This window comes from Xenopus laevis, chromosome 2L, assembly GCF_017654675.1.
Source record: "Xenopus laevis strain J_2021 chromosome 2L, Xenopus_laevis_v10.1, whole genome shotgun sequence".
NCBI lineage: Eukaryota > Metazoa > Chordata > Amphibia > Anura > Pipidae > Xenopus > Xenopus laevis.
This window is the reverse complement of record NC_054373.1, coordinates 183905162-183931957: the sequence shown is the minus strand read 5'-3', so window position 1 is coordinate 183931957 and position 26796 is coordinate 183905162. Positions and strand designations below refer to the sequence as shown.

Sequence of the window (26796 nt, the reverse complement as noted above, 5' to 3'; positions counted from 1 at the left end):
ATTTAGCATTCATGTATTTGAGGTTTTATATTTAATTTTAAGGCTTTTTCAAAATTAAACTGGCATCTTATTGAGAATGTATCTCTTTCGGAAAAATTTACTATGTACATTTTTGTCACCTAAAATAATTTTCAATTTCTATACTAAAATATTCATTGAACTTGCTTGGTAGCAAGCTGACTCGCATTTTCTCAATGTTAGTAACATGCAGACAATATTACTTTAAAATATATATTGGAGTTCTGTGGTTTGCGGCTAATTTGAATTGCTTTCATATAAAATTGTATTTGTTTCCACATTAGAACTCCTATAGTGAAGCCATGATTATTGACCCTAACAGCCAGACTATAGTCTAAATGACGGACTATTACCTAAATATTGGAGAACTTGAACAAAATATTAATAATGAAGATTAAAAAACGAATATGAATTAAGTCTGAGAATTGGAACTGGATTGTTGGCTTATCTGCTCTCAACAGGCGCTTTTATGCTTCTTATACTTTATAGGGAGATTGGGTTTGGTTGAAAAAATTTGAACCTGGAGTATACAATGAGTTGCGTCAGAGCACGACCAGCACCCTGAGGAAGGTAAGGATTCTGATTGTTGCTACACAGGCTGCCGTGGATCACTTCCAGCTAAATGAGAGATAACCCACTAACTTTCAATTAAGGGCAGTGGAAAGTGTTCCATGGGGAATAGCAGAAGTGTGAATTTACTCCTCATCTAACTTCTTGTCTCCTCAATTCGCCATATGTGTATTTTCATCCCACATTGCATATTTACTAAAGATCGTACACTTTTTCAAGAGAAATGTGGTGAATTTTCTTCTGGAGCAAATTCTCTGTCAAAATTTGTCAGTATATGTTCGCCATGCGATTGTGGTGGGAAAAATTCCCTGAGAATTTTCGCCGTGGGGAAATGACATGAGAAATGTGAAAATGGAGTATGGAGGGGAGGTGATGAAGATTATGAGATTGAAAAGTGGCTGAGATTGGATAATGGCAGTCCGTCCGCCCAAACTTGGAGAATTTTCTCTTGTTGAAAATAGTTTTTTGTGCTTTTAGTAAATTGGAGAATAGTCACTGATGTACATTTATGGCAATGTACAGAGAATTTTACCACCGAGAAGTTAATTCCCTAAAACACATTGAATTCTCCTTTTAGTAGATTGGCAATGTTGAGGGAAAACTTACATTTTGGTAAAACTACTCCAAATTTTTACTTTCACCCTTTAGTAAATTTTCACCCACTGGAATGGGCTAAAACATCCTGAAGGCCATTTAGTATGAGGTTTGGAGATTTGGGTGGAATGCCTTTCTTCCATAGATAATCCTGGAGGCCCAACTTGAAGATCCTTTAGGGGTAAAATTGGGGAACAACTATTTGCTGTCAAGATATTCTTGGAACTATGGCAATATCTTGGACCTCTATTGGGGGAAGGGGATCTTGACCTGGAAATGCCCAAACATCACTATGTTAGAGTGTTTTATGGCAGTGATCCCCAACCAGTGGCTCAGGAGTAACATGTTGCTCATTAACCTTGTGGAAGTTGCTCCCAGTGGCCTCAAAGGAGGTGTCATTACATTCCTGGTTTGAAGACAAGGTTTGGTTGCATAGAAACAGATATACTGCCAAATAGAGTCTCTTGTAGGCTGCCAGTCCACATAATAGTTACTAATTGTCAATCATAGCCTACATATGGCACCCCCAGGAACTTTTGTGTCAGGTCCAGACTGAGAATTAAAATAGGCCCTGGCATTTTAGGTACACAGAGGCCCAATCAGCCCACAAGGAGGCCCAAACAGCCCCCATCAGCCCACTAAATACTGACTTTCTATGACACCTTATAGTAGCCCTACTGGAATTTGCCAGAACCCACAGATTGCCAGTCTGGGCCTGTTTTGTGTTGCTCTCCAACTTTCTTTACATTTGAATGTGGCTCACAGCTACAAAAGGTTGGGGACCCCTGGTTTTATGGTATGACAACCCAAACATGATCATGGTTAAAGGGATACTGTCATGGGAAAAAATTTTTTTTCAAAATGAATCAGTTAATAGAACTGCTCCAGCAGAATTCTGCCCTGAAATCCATTTCTCAAACGAGCAAACAGATTTTTTTTGTATTCAATTTTGAAATCTGACATGGGGCTAGACATTTTGTCAATTTTCCAGCTGCCCCAAGTCATGTGACTTGTGCCTGCACTGTAGGAGAGAAATGCTTTCTGGCAGACTGCTGTTTTTCCTTCTCAATGTAACTGAATGTGTCTCAGTGACACATGGGTTTTACTATTGAGTGTTGTTCTTAGATCTTCCAGGCAGCTGTTATCTTGTGTTAGGGAGCTGCTATCTGGTTACCTTCCTATTGTTCTTTTGTTTGGCTGCTGGGGGAAAAAGGGAGGCGGTGATATCACTCAAACTTGCAGTACAGCAGTAAAGAGTGATTGAAGTTTATCAGAGCACAAGTCACATGACTTGGGGCAGCTGGGAAATTGACAATATGTCTAGCCCCATGTCAGATTTCAAAATTGAATATAAAAAAATCTGTTTGCTCTTTTGAGAAATGGATTTCAGTGCAGAATTCTGCTGGAGCAGCACTATTAACTGATTCATTTTGAAAACAATGTTTTTTCCCATGACAGTATCCCTTTAACAAGCAACACAAGAGCAACCCTCATGATACCCTCCCTTTGGTCAGTGCTTGAATTTGACTGGCAACAGCAAAATGGATACACACTACTGACCCCTGTGCAGCCAGTATTACTGCCATGTAAAAGGTAAAGCTGAGTCTACCAGGGGCAGTAGATGGAATTGTAAGGCTATAGTAAATTGAGCAGCACTGTCTCTCACTCTCACTAAGAACTTTACCCCATATTTGCCAGATTCTCAGGTGGGTGAGCCCTAACAACAGTGTTGAGGCAGAGTACAATATAACTATAATCAGTAGAAGTTCCAAAGACTGGGTGGCAGTGGTTCTTGAAACACTAACCAGAACTGATTTATTAGAACAAATCCACAAAGGAGAATATATACAGAGCACAGTCATTAGCAGACAATCCCTCCAATAGAGTTTGAAACATCGGTATCATCGGTCCACCCAGAGCTTCTCTTGCTTCCTCAGGGGACCGTTCTTAAGTGGAACCCAGGTGGTAATCTCATACCGCCCAACTGTCCCACTTTTTAGGGGACAGTCCAGATTTTGACAGTCCCGAATTGTTATTGAAATGTCCCAACTTTCTCTTTTATATCCTGCACTGAACAGCCAGATAGAAAGTTCCTTAAACTTAATCGGCTTTTGGTAGAGAGCCCAAGATATGTGGGAGGTGAACGTTGATACTTTTGTAACAATTTAAGATAAGCAAAGACCCAGGTAGGCGAGAATTATTCCATCCATAGACTAGGGATGCCCTTTGTGACTAATCCTTAGGGAAATGCATAATACATGAGGACACCATTTATCAGCCCAGAACGGAATCATTAAAGGGTCACCAATATACATGCTCACAGTGCTCCTGAGCAACAAAACCATGATCATGTGTTGAACTCATCACAGTCAAACACAATTAGAATTCAGAACCAGGCTCTCTGTTACCAGAATAAAAGCCCTCCCTTCCTCCCAATAAGGACAATAGTATATTATGATAGTTAATTTATATTTCTGTTCACTTCTGGAGCTTTGGAATTTCAAAAGCTGAGCACAGCTTTCAACCATCCAAGAAATAGATTTCAGAGTGTCTGTAGGGAGACATATTACATTATGGGTGTTAAATCTGGGGCATTCTTGTGTCGTGGGTGTAATGTTGCATTTAATACACAACTGCTTTGTTTTATTGCTTCCCATGACAAAATAAAACGATCTTCTACATTTACAGATGAAGGATCTTAGGAATGAAAACGTGAACCCCTTTCTGGGCTTCTTCTCGGACTGCGGAATCTTTGCCATAGTTACAGAACATTGTTCTAGAGGGAGCCTGGAGGACTTGCTGAGAAATGAAGATGTGAAGCTGGACTGGATGTTTAAATCTTCTCTGCTCCTGGATCTGATTAAAGTATTTCATCCAATATAGTCACTAGTCAAATACAATGTAGTTCCACAAAAGGAAAACATATTTTATATGACGGCTCACTTGGGTTGCCACCTTATCGTGATAAAACTAATGGTGTTATGTTGTTAGGCACTATGTTTGCCCAGGTGCAGTAACCCATAGCAACCATCAGGTGATCACTAAATGCTACCTGTTGATTGGTTGCTATAGATTATTTTACTTGGACAATTGAATGTTTTTTTTATGTTTTTTAAATCCCAATGAGACTCTCACTGGTGTCAGCTATGTCATAGCAGCCACCTTGTACCAACTTGCTCATAATTTATGTGAATCATCTTTTTGGGCAATTTCATTGACATTGGTCAAATTTGACTGTAATGTTTACATATTGCAGGGCATGAGATATTTACACCACCGCGACTTTCCTCATGGTCGGTTAAAGTCTAGGAACTGTGTGGTTGATGGGAGGTTTGTGTTGAAGATCACGGACTATGGATACACTGATATTGTTGAAAGCCAGAAATCCCCCCGTTATACTAGTCCCCCAGAAGGTAAGAATTGTTCATTAATGGAATCCTTTTTTTTTTCATTTCCTGAGCTCACGGAATCTTTCTTTTTGGACATTTTTCACAGAATTATTCTGGACTGCACCAGAATTGCTCCGGGATCAGTCGTTGTGCAGGAGAGGCACTTTTAAAGGGGATGTGTACAGTTTTGCCATTATATTACAAGAGGTAGTAGTGAGGGGTCCTCCATATTGTACGTCTGGACTTTCAGCCGAAGGTTAGTGCCAGGGATCCTGATGGAAACCTCTGTCATATAAGTGTATTATATTGTCATTAAGGGGGTTATTTATCAAAGGTCAAATTTTAGAGTTTTCATTCCTTGAATGAACTCACAACTCAAATGGTTTCTTATTTAATAAAGAACTCGAATGGAAAAGACTCCATTCAGCAAGTTCGAGTTGCGAAACCTCGGCGGAAAAACCTCAAATTGCTGGAATTGATCTAGTTTTTGGGCGAAATCCAAAAAAAACCTCTGCCACTGACTCCTACATGACCTCAACAGGTTTTAGATGGTGTATGTTCAGATTCAAGCTATTTCCAGGGTCCAGTTATAATAAATATCAGAAATTTGAGTTTTGACCAAAAAATTAACTCGAAAACTCGAATTTTCGTGGAAAACACAACTTGAACCTTAATAAATAAGCCCCTAAGCTTGCACTGTGGGTCCAATCATTTTGTAGTATTAAACTAGACAAGGCATCATATTGGTGTTTAGGGAGAAGAATGGTGGGTCCCAGGATAAATCTTGGACAGGTTACTTATTTAAATGTTAAACAATCCTGTGGATGTAAGAATCTTAAAGCTTTTATACAATTTGGTAAATAAAAATAATGTAATTATCAGTTTACTTTAGGTCATGCTGTACCTTCTTTCAGTTTTGTTACAATTTTCATTTCCCCAGAAATCATAAGGAAAGTAAAGAAACCTCCTCCTTTGTGTCGACCAACAGTGGCTCCTGACCAGGCCCCTCTGGAATGCATTCAGCTAATGAAACAATGCTGGAGTGAGCTGGCCGAGAGGAGGCCTACCTTCGATGAGATCTTCGATCAGGTTGAGATTAATTTATATAGTTCAGAATGAGACCTGGAATAAGATCCACATCTGGCATATTATAGTGAAGTTCTTGGTTGTAGACATGATTCTTGATTCTTTCTGTGGATATGATCAGAAAGAAGTTGCCCAAACACCCAAATTAAGGTGGGGTAGCCTTGACCAGGCGGTCGGGGATAAATTAAGTTAGGCTTAACCAGGCAAAGGGTGGACTATAGACATAGATCAGTTAGGGTTGGATCAGGTCAGATCTCTTGTATGTGCAACATGGGAAGTGACCTACCACCATCTCAACTCTACTCTCATTTCTATCATGTAGAAAGGGTTTGGATTTTTGGAGGTGAAATCTCTGTTTGGGGTAAGTTACCTGTTGTCACAGCTGTGGGAAGCAAAGAATGGTTGCTGGTGTGGGAATTGGCTGTTTCCCCTGCTTTATGGAGTTCAGTGACAACTTCCTTAAGTATTAGTTTCAGTAAGTAGGGGTCAAGAAGGAGGTTTACTTTGTCTCCACTTAGTGTTGGACTGGGAGAACCCCCCTCCACCATCCTCCATGGCCCCCACATCAGCCATAACTCCCGCCTGCTTGAACTTCTTATCTTCTCTTTGAGATTGGGATGGGGGGAGCAGGGATTGGGTGCAGGGAATGCACAATCTGTGCTGTCTGGGATTTTTCCAGGTGTCCCGCCGGCCCAGTCCAACCAGTGCCAGAACTAAGGGTAGGCAGAAGAGGCATGTACTTAGGGCACAATGCTGGGGGGTGCTGGGCACGTACCACTTGCCTGCATTCCCCTAGTCCTGGTCTTTAATTCCCTCTCCTACTCTTCTTGATCTCTCCAACAATGTCCCCGCCCCCACCCTCCAGACATAATGTACCTGCGCTCAGTGTCGGACTGGCCCGGCGGGACACCGGGAAAAAAACCCGGTGGGCCCCGACCCTCGTGGGCCCCCGACGGGCCAGGTCCCCTCCCCCGATGCTTGTTTTTTTAAAAAAGAAGGGATCTTCATTGATGCGCAGTGTGCGCACGCGCGCCGATGGAGCGCCGTGTGCGCAAACACACAGAGGCGGCACCATGTGCGCATACGCATTGAGGGGCGCCGCACGGGGGGCCTGTAAGGGGGGCCCTGGAATGGAGTCCCGGTGGGCCCCGGGCCCCCCAGTCCGACCCTGCCTGCGCTAGTGCAGGGGTTGGGAGTGAATTGCTGTTGCTGGCCGGGTTGCATAGGGCACCCAACCCTGATTCCGACCTTGTCTTTACTTGTCCACTCATTCAATTCTGTGGAGTTCTACCTTCATACATAAATCCTTGGGTAAGTGGAAGGTGGTTGGTTGGGGGCACACTTAAGTGGGTTATTACCAGCTGCCTTGATGCAGTCCTAGTCAAGGAGAGAATACAGTATGAACTATGGAGAGGAAGGCATCATATGGAAATTAACTCTTATCAACACAGGGGACCAGAAACAGGCAAGAGCAATTGTGAGAGACAGGTGGCCAAAATCTAAAAGAAAAACAGGGGTAACAAGGGGGGAACTCTGGGGAGGAATGAGGTTAAAACAATGTAAATAAGTGGGTAAGGGGAGTCAAACAAATTTCAAATTATTTAAAATTGTATATGTCTTCATTCTGTGTCCATTTTTTTTTTTTTGCAGTTTAAAACTATCAACAAAGGCAAAAAAACAAACATAATCGACTCCATGTTGAGAATGCTGGAGCAATATTCAAGTAACCTGGAAGATCTAATCAGAGAGAGGACGGAGGAACTGGAGATTGAAAAGCAAAAGACCGAAAAGCTTCTTTCTCAGATGCTGCCCCCGTGAGTTCTGTTTTTTTTTAGGGCTAGTCCACACGAGGAGATTCGGGGAGATTTTGTCGCCTGGCAACTAATCGCCTTGTCTTTTGCGCGACTATCTCCCCAAACTGCCTCAGCGTTTTTCCCCATAGGCTACAATGCAAAGTCGCCTGCGCTAATGCACACGCGGCGATGAGTTTTCAATAGTCGCCCAAAGTTGCCTCAGTGAGTCGCACAAAAGACGAGGCGATTAGTCGCCAGGCAACAAAATCTCCCCGAATCTCCTCGTGTGGCCTTACCCTTATATTGCCAAACAATAGGGCAATTAGTCTCCTTGACAGCATACAAACAAAGCGTTATCTGGTGCTACATCGATTTATTGTCAAAATAAATGGTGGAGGCATCAAAGATCAATTGGTGAGCCACGGTTACCTAGAGAAGCCATATCACATTAGTTTTAGTATGTGGTTCTTGGGCATGACTACTTTCTAACATACCGGCAAATAGACTAAACAATCATCATTGTGTTGGTGGGTAACAATCATCATTGAATTGGTGAGTAACAATCATCATTAAATTGGTGGGTATGCCAACAACCAACCCTTAGATACCAAGAGCATACAAATCCCAGCACAAAATCTCATTGTATCTCTCTGCACTATGAATATGTGAAAATGTACAATATAATATGCCTTCAGATCTCTTTACCATCTTTAGGAGTCAAGCAGGGTTGCCAGGTTCGTGATTTTCCAGCCAAATTGGGCTACTTTTTGGGTCTTTGGCTGGTTTGTACTTTCGAAACCAGCCAAAGTTTTTTCTTGCCCTAATGTACCAAGCCTGTGTTTCCCAATGCATGTTGGGTAATTTAGTTTTGTTTAATAATTTGCCTACTGCCAAGTTTAATTCAAGACTACTATATCTAGCATGCAATGGGACTCACATGTGTAGAAGCTGGTAGTTACCAGATTTTGGGCTCAGTACCCCAGTCTCCCATCCTATTCTCACATTTTCTGGTGACTCAATTTCAGAAAATTTTGGGGAAAAAATCTGCTGGCCAATGGTCAATGTCTAAAGGTTGACCTGTTTTACCAATATTTATTGAAATTGTATATGTATTAGGGCCTTATGGGGCCCCAATACCTCCTGGACCCCCCTCTGTAGTTAGCCCTGATGATGGGCGAATCTGTCCCATTTTGCTTCATGGAAAAATGTGAACATTTTTAAAAGGTGTATCATTTTTTTTAGACATTTTTTCACTGCACATTTTGTGCTACTTTTAACGAGCCTCTTGGCTAGTTTTGGGCTGGTTTTGTAGCTGACTTTGGCTGGTTTTGAAAATTAGACATGGCAACCCTAGAGTCAAGGGTTCTTGCTATGTCATATATATATATTGCTTTGGTTTTTTTTTTCTAGATCCGTTGCAGAAGCCCTTAAAACAGGAGGCACAGTGGAGCCGGAATATTTTGACCAAGTTACTATCTATTTTAGTGACATTGTAGGATTTACTACAATATCAGCCCTTAGCGAACCCATCGAGGTGGTGGATCTCCTGAATGACCTCTATACCCTGTTTGATGCAGTTCTTGGTAACCATGATGTTTACAAGGTAAAAGCAAGAACTTTTGACTTCTGTATATTATATAATCACAAGCTCAAGTCTCTCAAAAATCCCTAAAAACGTATAAGGGTTGTTGTGGTTCTACAATTTGTTTTTGGCTTAAAATGAATTGGATATTTGTGATCAATAATGATTTTTGTCACTTTTCATGAGTTTTCGTTGTGTTATTTAACTTTTTCTGCCATTTTCCCCATTTATCACTTGCCAGCATAGTTAACTAAGTCTTATGAAATGGCGATGGCTTTAATACAAGGGCTACAAATCATGGTAGTGCTTGTCCAGGAGGTCTTCAGACTTTTTGAGCTAAGGACCCCTTTTGTGATCCAAAAGTTGGGTATGACCCCTTAGTCTACATTAGTCCATATACATGGTTACAAGGGACCCTTTCCAACTACTTTTTTATTTATCTTAAGAGATTTTAATCATTTGGAAACAAAATAAGGAAGAAAATTTTTAAAATAGGACCTGTTATCCAGAATGCTCTGGACCTGGGATTTTCCGGATAACGTATCATTCCGTAATTTGGATCTTCATTGCTTAATTCTACTAGAAATTCATGTAAACATGAAAAAAACCCAATAGGCTGGTTTTGCTTCCAATAAAGATTAATTATACATAGTAACATAAAAACATAGTACGTTAGGTTGAAAAAAGACGCATGTCCATCAAGTTCAACCTTTTAACTTTTTTTAACCTGCCTAACTGCCAGTTGATCCAGAGGAAGGCAAAAAACCCATCTGAAGCCTCTCCAATTTGCCTCAGAGGGGAAAAAATTCCTTCCTGACTCCAAAATGGCAATCGGACCAGTCCCTGGATCAACTTGTACTATGAGCTATCTTCCAACCTTACTCAAAGTAGAGAATGTCCCATTAACAACCACCCTCTGTACCCGATCCTGTAGCCAGTTTCCTATCCATGTGCAAACGACTTCATTAAGCCCAACAGACCTTAGTTTAGAAAGCAGTCGTTTGTGGGGCACAGTGCCAAACGCTTTGGCAAAATCCAAATAGATCACATCTACTGCCCCCACCCACTGTCCAGAATCTTACTTACCTCATCATAAAAAGCAATCAAATTAGTCTGACACGACCTATCCTTCATAAAGCCATGCTGATTGCTGCTCATAATGACATTCACTAGGACAATATTTTGAATCCCTTAACAAACCTTCAAATAATTTGCCCATCACAGATGTCAAACTTACTGGCCTATAATTGCCAGGCTGAGATCGTAATACTTTTTTAAATATTGGAATAATATCAGTTTTTCTCCAATCCATAGGCACCATACCAGATGAAAGCGAATCTGAGAAAATTAGAAATAGGGGCTGGTCTAAAACTAAAACCTGGGGGTGTATGCCATCTGACCCTGGAGCCTTGGTTACATTAATTTTTAAAACTTTATGGATAATATCCTGAGTCAGCCACTGACTAGATTGATCTGAGCCATCAGTGCAGTTATGAAGTGAGCCTGGGAACTCAGACTACTCTATTGTATACAATAGAGGATCAAGTAGTTGGGATCAATTACAAGTTACTGTTTTATTATTACAGAGAAACAGGAAATCATTTTTAAAAATGTGGTTTATTTGCATAAAATGGAATCATGTACCAACAATTTTGGGGGAAATGTTTAACTTTGATAAATTATAATGACACATTAAGGGGGTTATTTATTATTAAGTCCAAATGCTAAAAACTTGAAATATTTGAATTTTTTTACTATAAAATCCGACTTTTTTGTAGAAGTCTCCATCTCAGACTTACCAAGGTTGTATATAAGTCAGTAGGAGAGGTCCCTATCCTATTTGCAAGTTTCTGTGGTCTGTGTTGAAATTAGCCTGAAAAGTCAACTACAGTATTTGGGCTTTTCAGGAAAAATCCGAAAAATGTCTGGAAAAAAAATCTTACGATTCTTGATTTTATCGAGTTTTTCCCCGATCTGATTAAATTGTTTTTTTCTTTTTATAATAAATAAGGTTAAATTGTGAATCCTAGTTTGGTCTGACTTTTTTATTTTGAAAAATCAGATAAATTCGGATTTTGAAGGTTTTCAAAACTGTCAGTCCTTGATAAGTAAAGTCATTCTACCATGTTAAATAAATGTGCTTTTTGGCGAATAATGTCTGAAAATCGAATATCCTATTTGCAAAGCAGAGCATATACAGTTATGGAATCTGTAATCCGAAAACTTGTTATCCAGAAAGCTCTGAATTACAGGAAGGCCGTCTCCCATAGACTACTTTTTAAACAAATAATTCAATTTTTATTTAAAAAATGATTTCCAGTTTCCCTGTAATAATAAAACAGTACCTTGTATTTTATCCCTCTACAGATATAATGAATCCTTAAATAATCCTGATGGGTTGATTTAATGTTAAGGTATGGAAATCCAATTTATGGAAAGACCTCTTATCCAGAAGACCCAAGGTCCTGAGTATAACAGATCCCATACCTGTAGTAATATTATATTTATACATAGAGAGATACTGTATGTATAAAGTGCAGTCAGTGTACCCATGTAAGGTTCACACCAGGCTTGTAGAGATTACAGTGTGAGATTTTCATGCCAGAAGCTCAGGGTGCTGACACATTAGTTTCAATCTTAATATTAATATCCTTCTGGGTGACCTCCCAGTGGTGATTAAACACAGCCCAGAATACAATAAAGAACAATTTATTGCTCAAAAGCAAGTGCCAGCTTGAATAATCATGGTTCTACCAAATGCCTCCTACACTGTAAATATCAGGTTATCCTCAAATGTCATTGGCTGTAGGTAGAAACAATTGGGGATGCGTATATGGTAGCATCGGGGCTCCCGAAGAGAAACGGAAACAGACACGCCGCTGAAATCGCCAACATGTCTCTCGACATCCTTAGCTCCGTAGGAACCTTTCAGATGAGGCATATGCCCGATGTACCCGTCAGGATACGAATAGGGCTGCATTCAGGTCTGTATTTAGTCTTAAATAAAACATAATAAAGAAAGAAAGAACCTGCTGCAGATGTGGCGCTAGATGATCTGTGTTGTCATTTTTATCACCAGTTATCATGAATGGGGTTGTCCACCTTTAAATTAACTTTTGTCGTAATGTAGAGAGTGATATTTGGAGACAATTCGCAATTGGTTTTCATTTTATATTATTTGTGGTTTTTAAGTTATTTAGCTTTTTATTCAGCAGCTCTCCAGATTGCAATTTAATCCATCTGGTTTCTAGGGCCCAAATTCCCCTAGCAACCATGCAGTGATTTGAATAAGAGACTGGAATATGAATCGGAGACGCCTGAATAGAAAGATGAGGAATAAAAAGCAGCGATAACAATACATTTGTAGCCTTACAGAGCATTTGTTTTAAGATGGGGTCAGTGACCCTTAGGGCAGGACTACACGGGCGATTCCGCCGTGATCCGGTGCGCTGTGCAAAGTCGTAGGCGTCACGTCGGATGCGACGGAAATAAGGTAAGTAATTAAATTGTCGCATTGTGTCGCTGGATTGATGCGACGCAACACTACTGCACGCTGCGTCTGCATCCGACAGTGGTGTTGCGTCGCATCAACAATGCGACACGATATGACACTGCCATTACTTACCTCGCCTGCAATTTTGCCCAGCGTTTTGCGACGGAATCCATCGTGTAGTCCTGCCCTTAAAGAAGGCAAATCATTCAAAAACTATAAAAAAGAAAAAATGAAGACCAATTCAAAACGTTGGTTAGAATTAGAAGTTCTATATGTTACTAAACATTAACTTCAAGGTGAACCAACCCTTTCAATGCCACATTTCTTCGTCTTTATCCAGGGCCGTGCGTAGCTGGAGTCGTAGGCCTTACGATGCCCCGTTATTGTCTCTTTGGAGACACAGTGAACACTGCTTCACGGATGGAATCCACAGGACTGCGTAAGTTTACGACAAACAAGAGCTGACATTTGGCATTGAAATAATAACTGCAAGAGGTTGCGCCAACGTGTTATTAAACGCATACGTGGAGAATAATGGCTGTTTAGGGAGGCTTTCTCTTCCTAATAAGGGACCAACTGCTATATAATTATATATAATAACACTTCCTCGAGTGGAAAGCCTTGTATCGGTAGCCTCCCCAAATAAAAATGTCTACAATTATGGACAGTATTTTGGGCAGTGTCAGTAGCAACAGACCCAATATACTCAGTACGACTGATTTCTGCCTCCAACCTTTCAACATTCGACCAGTACAGATGAATAACCCCCAGGAGTCATCATATCTAACATTAGTAGATTACGTAGCATATGATTATTAATGCGGGTCTAAAGGCGATGCTAAATTGTTTCTTAAATGCTCCAGATTTTTAAACATTAAGGGGCAGATTTATTACGGATTCAAGATGTGTTTTCCGTTAAAAAGAAACTATAATTTTTTTGTTTTTTAAAAAAAACTCACATTTTCCGAGATTTATTATACCCCAACCGTGGAAATAGCTTAAATCTGAAAATACACCATTTAAACCCTGTTGAGGTCATGAAGGAGTCAATGGCAGAGGTCCCTTGAGCCATTTGAAGATGTTAGTAGCCTTCATGATGGTCGGGTTTTTCTAGTTATGGCGTGACCATGTATGTTCACGCCATAACTAGAAGTTACTGGATCTCATAACAGCAAATCATCTAAAACATGATCTATTTCGCACACTCATTAAAACTGAGCATCAACCATGTCCACCATTTTTTTTAAAAATATTCTATTCTCCCCCACGGGGACAAGGGTGTAAAAGAATCCCCCAAAAAGGAGGTATCTGTGTTGCATTTATTTCTTGGTTTTAAGAAGTCTTCTTCACCCTTACTTCAGTGCAGAAGGAGAAGGTATCAATATGTATTTGGAGGAGTTGCAGTAACTTCTACAGAACAAGGATCCCACACAGAAGTGGGCTTTATACACGAGGCTGACTATTTAAAGGGATACTGTCATGGGAAACAAGTTTTTTTTCAAAATGAATCAGTTAATAGTGCTGCTCCAGCAGAATTCTGCACTGAAATCCATTTCTCAAAAGAGCAAACAGATTTTTTTATATTCAATTTTGAAATCTGACATGGGGCTAGACATATTGTCAATTTCCCAGCTGCCCCAAGTCATGTGACTTGTGCTCTGATAAACTTCAATCACTCTTTACTGCTGTACTGCAAGTTAGAGTGATATCACCCCCTCCCATTTTCCCGCCAGCAGCCAAACAAAAGAACAATGGGAAGGTAACCAGATAACAGCTCCCTAACACAAGATAACAGCTGCCTGGTAGATCTAAGAACAACTCTCAATAGTAAAAACCCATGTCCCACTGAGACACATTCAGTTACATTGAGAAGGAAAAACAGCAGCCTGCCAGAAAGCATTTCTCTCCTAAAGTGCAGGCACAAGTCACATGACCAGGGACAGCTGGGAAATTGACAAAATGTCTAGCCCCATGTCAGATTTCAAAATTGAATATAAAAAAATCTGTTTGCTCTTTTGAGAAATGGATTTCAGTGCAGAATTCTGCTGGAGTAGCACTATTAACTGATGTGTTTTGGAAAAAAACATGTTTTCCGATGATAGGATCCCTTTAAGAAGCAAGATTGGCATTGTTATCTATATGAATGAAATAATCTGGCCTGAAACCATTACAAATCCTAGATATAATTTTCCCGGTGATTGGAGATCTGAACAGGTTTGGAATTCCCATACTGAGACTGTAATTTCTTATTCATTTTGGGAGCTGTATACATATTCCTCGTCTCTCAGTAGAACAGGGCAATGCTGAAATAGATACAGATTAACACTCTGCTCTTTCTAATTCTAACCTAAGCTCCTTAAGTGCTGAAAGGTATTGATTTACTTGCCTTAGGTCCTTTATCCAACCTCAGGCTAATCAAGGTCTTTAGTGACAGGGCAGAATATTTCCACTTGGCTACAGACAAAAAAAATTATATCTGATGTTCTTCTCTATGGTTAACTATTAAAAATAGATTAGCAACTTCTTGAATCTGAGAGAAGACCATCCCTGGTATATTCCCATATCTTGTGATTGAGATTATCATTTTGTTTTCTGTTTCAATATATTTTAGCATTAGGTCTTTTTCCTCTTTCTATCATTGAATGTGAAACAGATTCTTTCCTCAAATCGTATCCCCAATAGACCCTCATATGCACTAATAGAAGAGACCACAGTGACCCAGAGTAGGACATGTTGGGACATGTTTGGAAGGAGACACAAAGGAGAAGGTTCTCATTTGTCTTCTGTGGCTAAAGGAAGGGACTCCACTGACTATGAAGGGTATGCCAAACCTGCTCCCATAGTCCAGAGCAGGCACTCAAAATGAAGGCAATCTTCCACCAGGCAGTTGAAGCAAAGTAAAAACGTTTGCTTCAACTGCCTGGTGGAAGATTGCCTTTATTTTGAGTGCCTGCTCCATTTTATTTTTGGTTTATCCGCTCCCCGTGCTGAGGGCTCAGGGCAGTGCACCTGGGCCTCTTCCTTTATGTGGTGAGTAATTACTCTACTATTCAGAGACCCCCCTTCAGATTTTATTATATGAATGAAGAAAGATTCCCAACTTCCTCTGGCATGGCAAGTAACAGTATCTAAGGAAAGTTTGGCATGGAAGCCTAGTCAACCAACACAAGGTTGGCTTGAAAGCGTACTCAAACAACAGAAGATTGGCATGGAAGCCTAGTCGACCAACAGAAGATTGGGATGGAAGCCTAGTCGACCAACAGATGGTTGGCGTTGAAGTCTATTCGACCAGCAGAAGGTTGGCGTGGAAGCCTAGTCGACCAACAGCAGAAGGTTGGCGTGGAAGCCTAGTTGACCAACAGAAGGTTGGAATGGAAGCCTAGTCGACCAACAGAAGATTGGGATGGAAGCCTAGTCGACCAACAGATGGTTGGCGTTGAAGCTTAGTCGACCAGCAGAAGGTTGGCGTGGAAGCCTAGTCGACCAACAGCAGAAGGTTGGCGTGGAAGCCTAGTTGACCAACAGAAGGTTGGAATGGAAGCCTAGTCGACCAACAGAAGATTGGGATGGTAGCCTAGTCGACCAACAGATGGTTGGCGTTGAAGCCTAGTCGACCAGCAGAAGGTTGGCGTGGAAGCCTAGTTGACCAACAGAAGGTTGGAATGGAATCCTAGTCGACCAACAGAAGGTTGGTGTGGAAGCCTAGTTGACAAAAAGAAGGTTGGCATGGAAACCTAGTTGACCAAAAGAAGGTTGGCATGGAAGCCTAGTTGACCAAAAGAAGGTTGGCATGGAAGCCTAGTTGACCAAAAGAAGGTTGGCGTGGAAGCCTAGTCAACCAACAAAAGGTTGGCATGGAAGCCTAGTCGATCAACAGAAGGTTAAGTTGGCACTCTCTTTTTATGAGAATGAATGTTATAATCAGTTCTTTTGTGTTGCATTGGGTATTTTGGCCATAAAAACGTACCTATCACTGCTTCCAATCGTAATCTAGCAAGTGTTTTTGAGTTGAGATCTGCTTGTTATCGATACATGTTTATCATTGTGCTTGAAAGGTGAACCACCTTATATTTCTATTTAGAGATCTCATGAGAAAAATGCATGAGCAAAGGGTTTGCACCCAAATATCCTTACTGCATATGTGTTAAAAGTATATGTATCTTTCTCTTGTAGCTTACAGAATCCATGTTAACCAAAGTACAATAGCAACACTGCGCACGCTAAATGAACATTATAAAATAGAACTTAGAGGAAAAACTGAGTTAAAGGTAAGGTCAATAAAATGTTCTTATTTTGTGTTCCCGTAGCATTATGTTGTAATTTGGGGTGGTATTTAGACAATATGTAGGTGTAATAAAGGACTTTCACATTATGAGGTCATGGTGCACGGTCATTCTACTTGCTAATGGATTGCTATAGGTTACTACATCTGCTGTTCCTACAGTTTCTCCATTCATGTCATATACAGTAGTACAGACATGTCTCCATAGACTGCAGGGGGTTAGATGGTCATTAATCCAAACTGTTCATACTAGAGCTTTCTGTTTTGTAGGGAAAGGGAGTAGAGGAAACATTCTGGCTTGTAGGAAGAGAAGGATTTACCAAACCCTTACCGCGCCCCCCAGACATAAAGCCAGGGTAAGTATATCATTGTTTCACAATGCAGTAACACAGTTGATATTTCTCCAAGTACTCAGCAAAGGGGTGTAAGACATAAGCACAAGGGAGTGGGGCAGTTTGCTCAGCTATATTTCCATTACTCAAGTCACTTCTTTCTCTAGGTAACTGTATACAATCTACAATGCCCAGACTTATACTACTTCATTGATCTAGAATTCTTATAGATTTTATTGGTAACACCTTATTTATACAGAGAGTAAGAATCACCAATTCATGCCTGTGATGGATTTTAATGAGGACTGTTGGATGGCATGCACCAGATACTCCCAAATTGCAGGGTGACTGTTACCCCAATGTTTCTATATATCTGTAACTTTGTTATGAGCTAAGGGGGCCCAGTCTGAAGGTCAGTTAGGGGGAGATTTGGGGTGAGTGTTTATTTGTACCCTGGGTACCCCTGGAACTATAGCAGGGCGACTGTTACCCCAATGTTTCTATATATCTGTAACCTTGTTATGAGCTAAGGGGGCCCAGTCTGAAGGTCAGTTAGGGGGAGATTTGGGGTGAGTGCTTATTTGTACCCTGGGTACCCCTGGAACTATAGCAGGGTGACTGTTACCCCAATGTTTCTATATATCTGTAACCTTGTTATGAGCTAAGGGGGCCCAGTCTGAAGGTCAGTTAGGGGAGATTTGGGGTGAGTGCTTATTTGTACCCTGGGTACCCCTGGAACTATAGCAGGGTGACACCCCAATGTTTCTATATATCTGTAACCTTGTTATGAGCTAAGGGGACCCAGTCTGAAGATCAGTTAGGGGGAGATTTGGGGTGAGTGCTTATTTGTACCCTGGGTACCCCTGGAACTATAGCAGGGTGACACCCCAATGTTTCTATATATCTGTAACCTTGTTATGAGCTAAGGGGCCCAGTCTGAAGGTCAGTTGGGGGGGATGTGGGGTGAGTGATTATTTGTGCCCTGGGTACCCCTGGAACTATAGCAGGGCGACTGTTACCCCAATATTTCTATATATCTGTAACCTTGTTATGAGCTAAGGGGCCCAGTCTGAAGGTCAGTTAGGGGCAGATTTGGGGTGAGTGTTTATTTGTACCCTGGGTACCCCTGGAACTATAGCAGGGTGACACCCCAATGTTTCTATATATCTGTAACCTTGTTATGAGCTAAGGGGACCCAGTCTGAAGATCAGTTAGGGGGAGATTTGGGGTGAGTGCTTATTTGTGCCCTGGGTACCCCTGGAACTATAGCAGGGCGACTGTTACCCCAATGTTTCTATATATCTGTAACCTTGTTATGAGCTAAGGGGCCCAGTCTGAAGGTCAGTTAGGGGGAGATTTGGGGTGAGTGATTATTTGTACCCTGGGTACCCCTGGAACTATAGCAGGGTGACACCCCAATGTTTCTATATATCTGTAACCTTGTTATGAGCTAAGGGGGCCCAGTCTGAAGGTCAGTTAGGGGGAGATTTGGGGTGAGTGCTTATTTGTGCCCTGGGTACCCCTGGAACTATAGCAGGGTGACTGTTAACCCAATGTTTCTATATATCTGTAACCTTGTTATGAGCTAAGGGGGCCCAGTCTGAAGGTCAGTTCGGGGGAGATTTGGGGTGAGTTCATATTTATGCCCTGGGTACCCCTGGAACTATATAATTTTTACAAACTGCAACATTTACCCTAACAATCTAGAAAAAGTCCAAAAAATAAAACCATTGAAAAATAAAAAAAAATAAAAAAAATAAAAAGGCCATTGTCTTGCTGTTTTTCTAACTTTTACACATTTTTTAGTAAAATATCTCCTTCTTTACTAGCTATTAAATTGCTATACTATTGTAATAAATAATATTATTTTTGCAAAAAAACTTCCAGCCTTGGTACTTGCTGGATTGTTTTGCATACAAAGCACCGGCTCCACCACGTCTCCGCATTGCTTATGCGATGACATAAAAATGTGCCGTGTATTTTGATTAATGGCGGCATCTGCAGAAGGATTGCTTTTATGGAATCCAATAAATTGCCTTTAATAAGGTAATATCTCAGGCTAGTAAAAACTGCTGCGGCGCCTTAAACTAGATAATTGGATTTGAAAAGCAGTAAAAAGGGGGGGGAAGCCAAAATAAATAAAGAGGCGTTTGCATAACAAGAGGAATGCTTCTGAAAGATGAGAGATGCTTTGAATGTAAATAAAAATATAAACATTTTCATGCAAATCTACGCCAGGTACAAACATCTGCCAACTGCAAATCAACACAAACGGATTCAGAATTATCTTACATAAACAGCAGCACAGGGAAGTCGGGAATGTTGGCCGAATTATACTTTATTAAAGGGACATGATCACAAAAAGTACAATCTGCATTTGCACCAGAAACAATGGGCCAGATTCAATTCAGTGAGAAAAAGGTTTATCACATGGGTGAGATTCAATTTGTGATGCAATTCAATTCCGAAAAACTTATCACACGGTTTATCACATGAAAACTGTATTGAAGTCTATGGGAAAAAACTGGAACTCAACTTGAAGAAAAGTTTTTCTCCCCAAATTAAATATCGCACATGACTTTTCACCTGATAAAACATGAGATAACTTTTACTAACTGAATTGAGTCTGGCCCAGTGTGTGATGTTTAGGGCAAAGGCACACGGGCAGATTCGGGGAGATTTAGTCGCCTGGCGACTAATCGCCTCTTTTGTGGGGTGACAATCTCCCCGAACTGTTTTCCGCCTGCTATAATGAGAGAACGCCAGCACCAATGCACTCGTGGCACTTCGATTTCCGAAGTCGCCCGACTTTGCCTCACGAGGAATCTTCGGGCGACTTCAGAAATCAAAACATTGACGCTGGCGTTTTCGCATTATAGCAGGTGAAAGGCGACTAAATCTCCCCAAATCTGCTCGTGTGCCCCTGCCCTTAAGTAGTAAAGTAATGTTTACTTACATCTTGAAAATAATCTGCCTTTCTCTCACAACTTTATGGCAGCTGAGATTCTAGCTATCTGTATAACAGAACATTCTGTCCCAGTGGCTGCACAGATCCTATCTGATCCCCATTGTAAGCAGCAGTCCTGTCCTGCTTTATGGCAGCTGAGATTCTAGCTATCTGTATAACAGAACATTCTGTCCTAGTGGCTGCACAGATCCTATCTGATCCCCATTGTAAGCAGCAGTCCTGTCCTGCTTTATGGCAGCTGAGATTCTAGCTATCTGTATAACAGAACATTCTGTCCCAGTGGCTGCACAGATCCTATCTGATCCCCATTGTAAGCAGCAGTCCTGTCCTGCTTTATGGCAGCTGAGATTCTAGCTATTTGTGTAACAGAGCATTCTGTCCCAGTGGCTGCACAGATCCTATCTGATCCCCATTGTAAGCAGCAGTCCTGTCCTGCTTTATGGCAGCTGAGATTCTAGCTATCTGTATAACAGAACATTCTGTCCCAGTGCCTGCACAGATCCTATCTGATCCCTATTGTAAGCAGCAGTCCTGTCCTGCTTTATGGCAGCTGAGATTCTAGCTATCTGTATAACAGAACATTCTGTCCCAGTGGCTGCACAGATCCTATCTGATCCCCATTGTAAGCAGCAGTCCTGTCCTGCTTTATGGCAGCTGAGATTCTAGCTATCTGTATAACAGAGCATTCTGTCCCAGTGGCTGCACAGATCCTATCTGATCCCCATTGTAAGCAGCAGTCCTGTCCTGCTTTATGGCAGCTGAGATTCTAGCTATCTGTATAACAGAACATTCTGTCCCAGTGGCTGCACAGATCCTACCTGATCCCCATTGTAAGCAGCAGTCCTGTCCTGCTTTATGGCAGCTGAGATTCTAGCTATCTGTATAACAGAGCATTCTGTCCCAGTGGCTGCACAGATCCTATCTGATCCCCATTGTAAGCAGCAGTCCTGTCCTGCTTTATGGCAGCTGAGATTCTAGATATCTGTATAACAGAACATTCTGTCCCAGTGGCTGCACAGATCCTATCTGATCCCATTGTAAGCAGCAGTCCTGTCCTGCTTTATGGCAGCTGAGATTCTAGCTATCTGTATAACAGAACATTCTGTCCCAGTGGCTGCACAGATCCTATCTGATCCCCATTGTAAGCAGCAGTCCTGTCCTGCTTTATGGCAGCTGAGATTCTAGATATCTGTATAACAGAACATTCTGTCCCAGTGGCTGCACAGATCCTATCTGATCCCCATTGTAAGCAGCAGTCCTGTCCTGCTTTATGGCAGCTGAGATTCTAGCTATCTGTATAACAGAACATTCTGTCCCAGTGGCTGCACAGATCCTATCTGATCCCCATTGTAAGCAGCAGTCCTGTCCTGCTTTATGGCAGCTGAGATTCTAGCTATCTGTATAACAGAACATTCTGTCCCAGTGGCTGCACAGATCCTATCTGATCCCCATTGGAAGCAACAGCTATGTACACTGAGTCCAGTATCCACTCTCCGGTGTTCACTTATCTCTTCTCTTCCTTGTTTTGATGCATTTTCCTGTCTGCCACCCTTCTCTCTTCTCACCCCGTCCAATTTCCTATTGCCAACTTTCCTCTTTTCTTTTTTCTTTTAATTTGTTTCCTGACCAATTTTTTGAACCACACTGTGATTGGAATAATAAGTCAGACTGCAGTGACCTATGGTAGGGGCAGCTATAGTATTAGCAAGGGAACTAGGTCCAACTAACATTGGCACTAAAGTAGGAGATTAATTAGAAAATATCCTGACATATTGATGAGTCAAGTACTAACCTCCTATTAATTAAATACTAATGGGCTGACCATTTGAGGGCTGAAGGTTGAAGACTAGTTGCTTTAATACAGGTCATGGAATTCCAAGGTGATTATGGATGGACATGTCGCATAGACTCCATTTTAATCAAATAATTCACATTTTAAAAATGATTTCCTTTTTCTGTGTAATAATAAAACAGTAGCTTGTACTTGATCCCAACTAAGATATAATTAATCCCTATTGGAAGCAAAAACAGCCTATTGAATTCAGTTAATGTTTAAATGACTTTTTAGAAGAAGGATGGAGGTCCAAATTACAGAAGGATCCCTGATGTGGATTCTGGATAAGAGATCCCATACTCATATCCTCATATTCTACAACATGCGATACTTTATTTCTTATAATACTCAAGTTTCAGTGATTCATGTGACAGAAATGACATCACTGGACACCGATTATAACTGATGACATCACCAAGTACCATTTAGAAGGATATCATTTATGGGTTTTTGTGTATAATATTAAAACGGTGATGGTTTACATATAAAGTTTGTTTATTTATCATACATTGGCTACAAAGGCCACATTCTGTCTTTTGGGAATCCAGTTGGACAGTCTTTCAGTGTGATTCCTGTGATTAATAACCCTTAATTGATGTTTCCAGACCCAGCTGATTGCTTATTGGACATTGCATAGCCTACTCAAAAGATTGATGCCCAAAATCCAATGGTCAGTTGACAGACTCCCAATACATCTACATAGACCAAACCATTGGATGAGCTGGGGGGGATGAATACACAAAATACAATGCTCCTGGCCAAAGTGTAATTTTGGGCCCTACCATTACCCTGTACATGGGTCTAGGATCATGGGTTGCACATGACAGGTTGGAGGCCCATAGTTGGGTGATGGGACCTTAGTGGGCCCTCTCCCTCCTGCAGCTTCAACTTAGATATAGAAAGGGGGGCAATAAGTTTTTGCTTTGCATGAGTCAGAAAACGTTCAATTGATTACAATAAGACATTTTAACTGTTTGAGGTTCATCGTATTTCAAAGTGAACCATTTAAAAAAAACCTAACTGAATTCCATATTTTCGCTGACATATGTGTCTGCCGCAGGTGTGTTGCCCACGGTTTAACAGCGGAGGAGGTGGCAGAGTTCAAAAGGAGAAAAGCAGCGAAGCTCCTTGCTAAAAAGCACTAGATATGAGGTAGAGACACAATTGGACGTTGCTCAATACTGTGGTGTCTTCTTTGTACAGATCCCTTATCCAGAAAGCTTCATTTTAGCCCAACTAAGATATAAATAATCCTTATTGGACACAAAACCAGCCTTTCGGGTTTATTTAATGTTTACATGATTTTCTAGTAGACTTAACGTATGAAGATCCAAATTACAAAAAGATCCCTTATCCGGAAAACCCCAGATCCCAAGCATTCTGGATAACAGGTCCCATACCTGTACCCGTGTGTGTCTTGCTTCTGCATGTAGTTAACATGTATAGTGTACTATAGTGGTCCAGAGGTCTTGTGGGGTCTTGGTCCCCCCAAAAACCTTCAGCCCGAGGGAGCAGGTTACCAGAAGTTTATGCAAGACAGGCACCCATAAGAGCATAAGAAGAGGCCAATGGAAACAATTCAAACAAAGCCTCATGCTAGAAGTCCTTAATCCTAGGCCAACAGCCTGTAGCATGAAGCACGTGAGGCTTTGCTTGAGTTGTTTCCATCTTAAATGTAGACATCTTTATATTGGCCTCTTCATAGGGGTCCTGTAAGTGCCTGTCTGTGTTTCCATTGTTAATTTGTATCCTATAGAACAGAACTGCAAAGCCAGTGATTCTAACTAACGACACCGTCAATACTATCAACACTGTATTTTATCTGTCCGCCTCTCCAACTCACGAGGGCCTTTGCTTTAAAAAATGTAAGAATTGTTACAACATATATGTTTATAAAATGTCATAATGTCCACCCATTATGCCACCACATCTGGAATGAATAGATACAAGGTGTGTGAGGTGCACTACATTTCACAGAAGCAATGTAACTACAGAGTAAAAAGAACCACACAGAGCCTAATTTACAGCATGGAAGCTCTTTTGGTTGGACTGGAAACTTTGCTACCACCAAGTTGCAACTTGTAGTTACAGCTAAACTATTTGTGGTCCCTCAATGGAATTAATTAAAAGCTTTCTGCGTGTAGCACTGACATTGCCAGCCAGTATTGCATACATCAAGGACTGCAGATTGGAGAGACCTGGACCTGCTCAAGTTGTAGTCCTCAGGATGCAAGGTGATCTAGAACCCTGTACTGCTGGGCAGCTTAGGGCAAGATGGTGAGGTCAAGCCAAGATGGAGACATTAGGGCAAGATGTAGACCGTGGGAAGAGATGAGGACAATAGGACTTTATGGTGAGAGTAGGCCAAGACAGAAACAGCAGAACATGATGGAGAATTTATAGAGACACCAGGATGAGTGTCAATGGGAAAATATGAAACCATTAGGGAAAGATTGTGCAAGTAGTTCTTCTGTATCTTTAACTACTGACCTATTTTCTTTTTCCTGCCTTTACACACCAGGAATGTTTTGTGTTCTCTCCTATTACTTTTTTCTCATATCTTCTAATGTACATTCTTCAACCCATGGTCTCTGCACTCAAGATGCTGCTCTTCTTACCCGTCTAACTGAACCTCCTCTGCCTCTTATGTCAACTTTTCTTTAGTTCAGATTAGTGTGGGGTGTCTCACACTTGTCTGTGCCTCTTATCTGTGCTTCATGTTCTTCCATGGTCTGTCTGTTTGGAAGACCTCCATCACATATATAGTTATCAATGCAGACAATAACCAGATCTAAGTGGGCAGCCCTTCAATAACAACAAATCTCTAACTCCTAGCTATCCACAAACTAAAATATTTGGCATGCTCACTAACCTTATGTCATTAGTATACAGTGTATGGTGTAGCACAAAATGTATTTATAAGACTGCAAAATTATTTTGGTACTTTTATTTTGTCCAAACCAAAACACATTTATGGCCACAAAATGAATGGCGTGCACACAAAAAGAATGTTAAAATCCCAAATTAAATGTATCATGTTATGTGTGAATAAATTCTGTAAATACAAGTAAAATGTTCTGTTTAGAATGAATTTTGTCAGTTCAAAATGAATTTTCCAAACACAAAAACTGTATGTGCAAAATGATTTCTGTCTAGCAAAATCAATTGTGATACCAATAATTCATTTTTGTATTCACAAAATGCTTTTCGTGGTCACAAACATATTTTGTATTCGTAGAATGAATTTTCAGATATTTTAGTGCTCATTTAAAAAATATATCAGGATTCAGTAAAAAATAGAGTGGCCCACATATTTACCCACAGCAACAATGTTACTCAGCACTCTGCATACTTGCACTCGCTGCAGATATTGTATGTAATGTAGCTTGGGTCTAGATTTTATAAACTAGGTGCAATTTGCTGCATTGTATCTGTGATTTATGCATCAAATGAGATAAGAATCTAGACAAGAAATGCATATACCCAAGGACCCTTGTAAATTGCTTTTTTTGGGTGCAATTTTGTAAACAATGTTGTGCTTAGTGCTACTAAAAAAAGTGTATATATTTGTGTTTACAGTATTATTTTTTACGATAACAAAATGATCCTTCTGTTGACAGAATTTCCTTTTTTGACAGAGCTATTTTTGTGCTCAAGTTTTAGTTTTGTGATGACAAAAACATTTTCTGGCCGTGTAGGAATGTATGTTGTGGTCTAAAATGGAATTCGATCAGCAGAAAATGAATTCCATGAGAATGAAATACTTTTGCAGGCCCATAAAATGCATTTTTGGACTACACAATTAATCCCATATGATATTTCAGTTTGTGCATATCGCCAGCTTAATAAATGAGCACTAATATATTCTCTAATCTAAAGTATTCATTGCATGCATACAAAATGTGTTTTTGGCCACAAAAACTATTTTCTTAAGCACAAAATGCAGTCTGTGAATACAAAATTACACTTTTGGTCACAAAATTAATTTAGCAAAACAAAGACTTTTTAAAAACTTTAAACATACATTTATTCCAAGTCAGTGATAATCATTATGGTTTGGGATTTCTTCACATTTAATGTTTTCTTGTATTGCAGGGAGGATTGGGAAGACACAATAAATAAAGAAATCAAATCAATCTTTCGGAAAGTAAGGAAGACCCGGGTTAGCTAAGGACAAGGGAACAGCTATGGGCACAACTAGTGCCCTGAACTTGCACAAGAGTTGGGTTTAGATGGAGAGAATCTACTGGAGTGGGGGCTCAGGAATGGTGGTACGATGAACCCATGACATAGAACAATGAAGAGGCTCTGTCTGGGCAACTGATTTATTTCACCTGGAAACCAAAGTCTCAGTAATGGATGCTACTGCACTACTGTATATTTACAAATTATGAACATATTAATATTTGATTGATTTATTTTAAATTAAAGGAGAAGGAAAGCTAGCGAGGCAGTTTATTGCAAATAGATTAATCACAATAGTGCAAGCTAGAATGCTACAGTAGAATGCTTTACCATACCTGTGTAAAGAGCACTAGAAACTCTCTCTGTTTGTTTAGGATAGCAGCTGCCATATTAGCTTGGTATGACATCACTTCCTGTCTCTCCCTGTTCACTCATAGCTCTGGGCTCAGATTACAGCAGGGAGGGGAGGAGGGGGAGTGGGAGAGAGGAGAAAACTGAGCATGCTCAAGCCCTAGCCCTGGAGGTTTAAGCTGAAAACAGGAAGTCTGATACAGAAGCCCATGAGTACACAATAGAAGGAAAGAAATGTGGTGTTTCTTTTGACAGAGGACTCAGAGCAGCATTACTTTGAGGGGTTACTGGTGTATTTATATAGACCTTTCTGATAAAG

The 26796-nt window shown here is 40.7% G+C and overlaps 1 protein-coding gene across 2 annotated transcripts in view; it reads left to right on the top strand.

Moving 5' to 3' along the window:
* The window catches only part of LOC108707622 (retinal guanylyl cyclase 2), a 62690-nt gene extending 36269 nt beyond the window's left edge, over positions 1 to 26421 (top strand). The window contains exons 8-20 of one of the 2 annotated variants that reach the window (XM_041582812.1): positions 508 to 588; positions 3871 to 4047; positions 4439 to 4595; positions 4678 to 4827; positions 5512 to 5660; positions 7308 to 7471; positions 8861 to 9053; positions 11842 to 12016; positions 12866 to 12964; positions 16699 to 16793; positions 17078 to 17163; positions 23002 to 23093; positions 26037 to 26421. In XM_041582812.1, the coding sequence (XP_041438746.1) occupies positions 508 to 588; positions 3871 to 4047; positions 4439 to 4595; positions 4678 to 4827; positions 5512 to 5660; positions 7308 to 7471; positions 8861 to 9053; positions 11842 to 12016; positions 12866 to 12964; positions 16699 to 16793; positions 17078 to 17163; positions 23002 to 23086 (1611 nt within the window). In that variant the 3' untranslated portion in view covers positions 23087 to 23093; positions 26037 to 26421. The remainder of the gene's footprint in view (positions 1 to 507; positions 589 to 3870; positions 4048 to 4438; positions 4596 to 4677; positions 4828 to 5511; positions 5661 to 7307; positions 7472 to 8860; positions 9054 to 11841; positions 12017 to 12865; positions 12965 to 16698; positions 16794 to 17077; positions 17164 to 23001; positions 23094 to 26036) is intronic. The other variant, XM_041582813.1, reaches the window with a different exon arrangement.
* Positions 26422 to 26796: the final 375 nt, after the last annotated feature.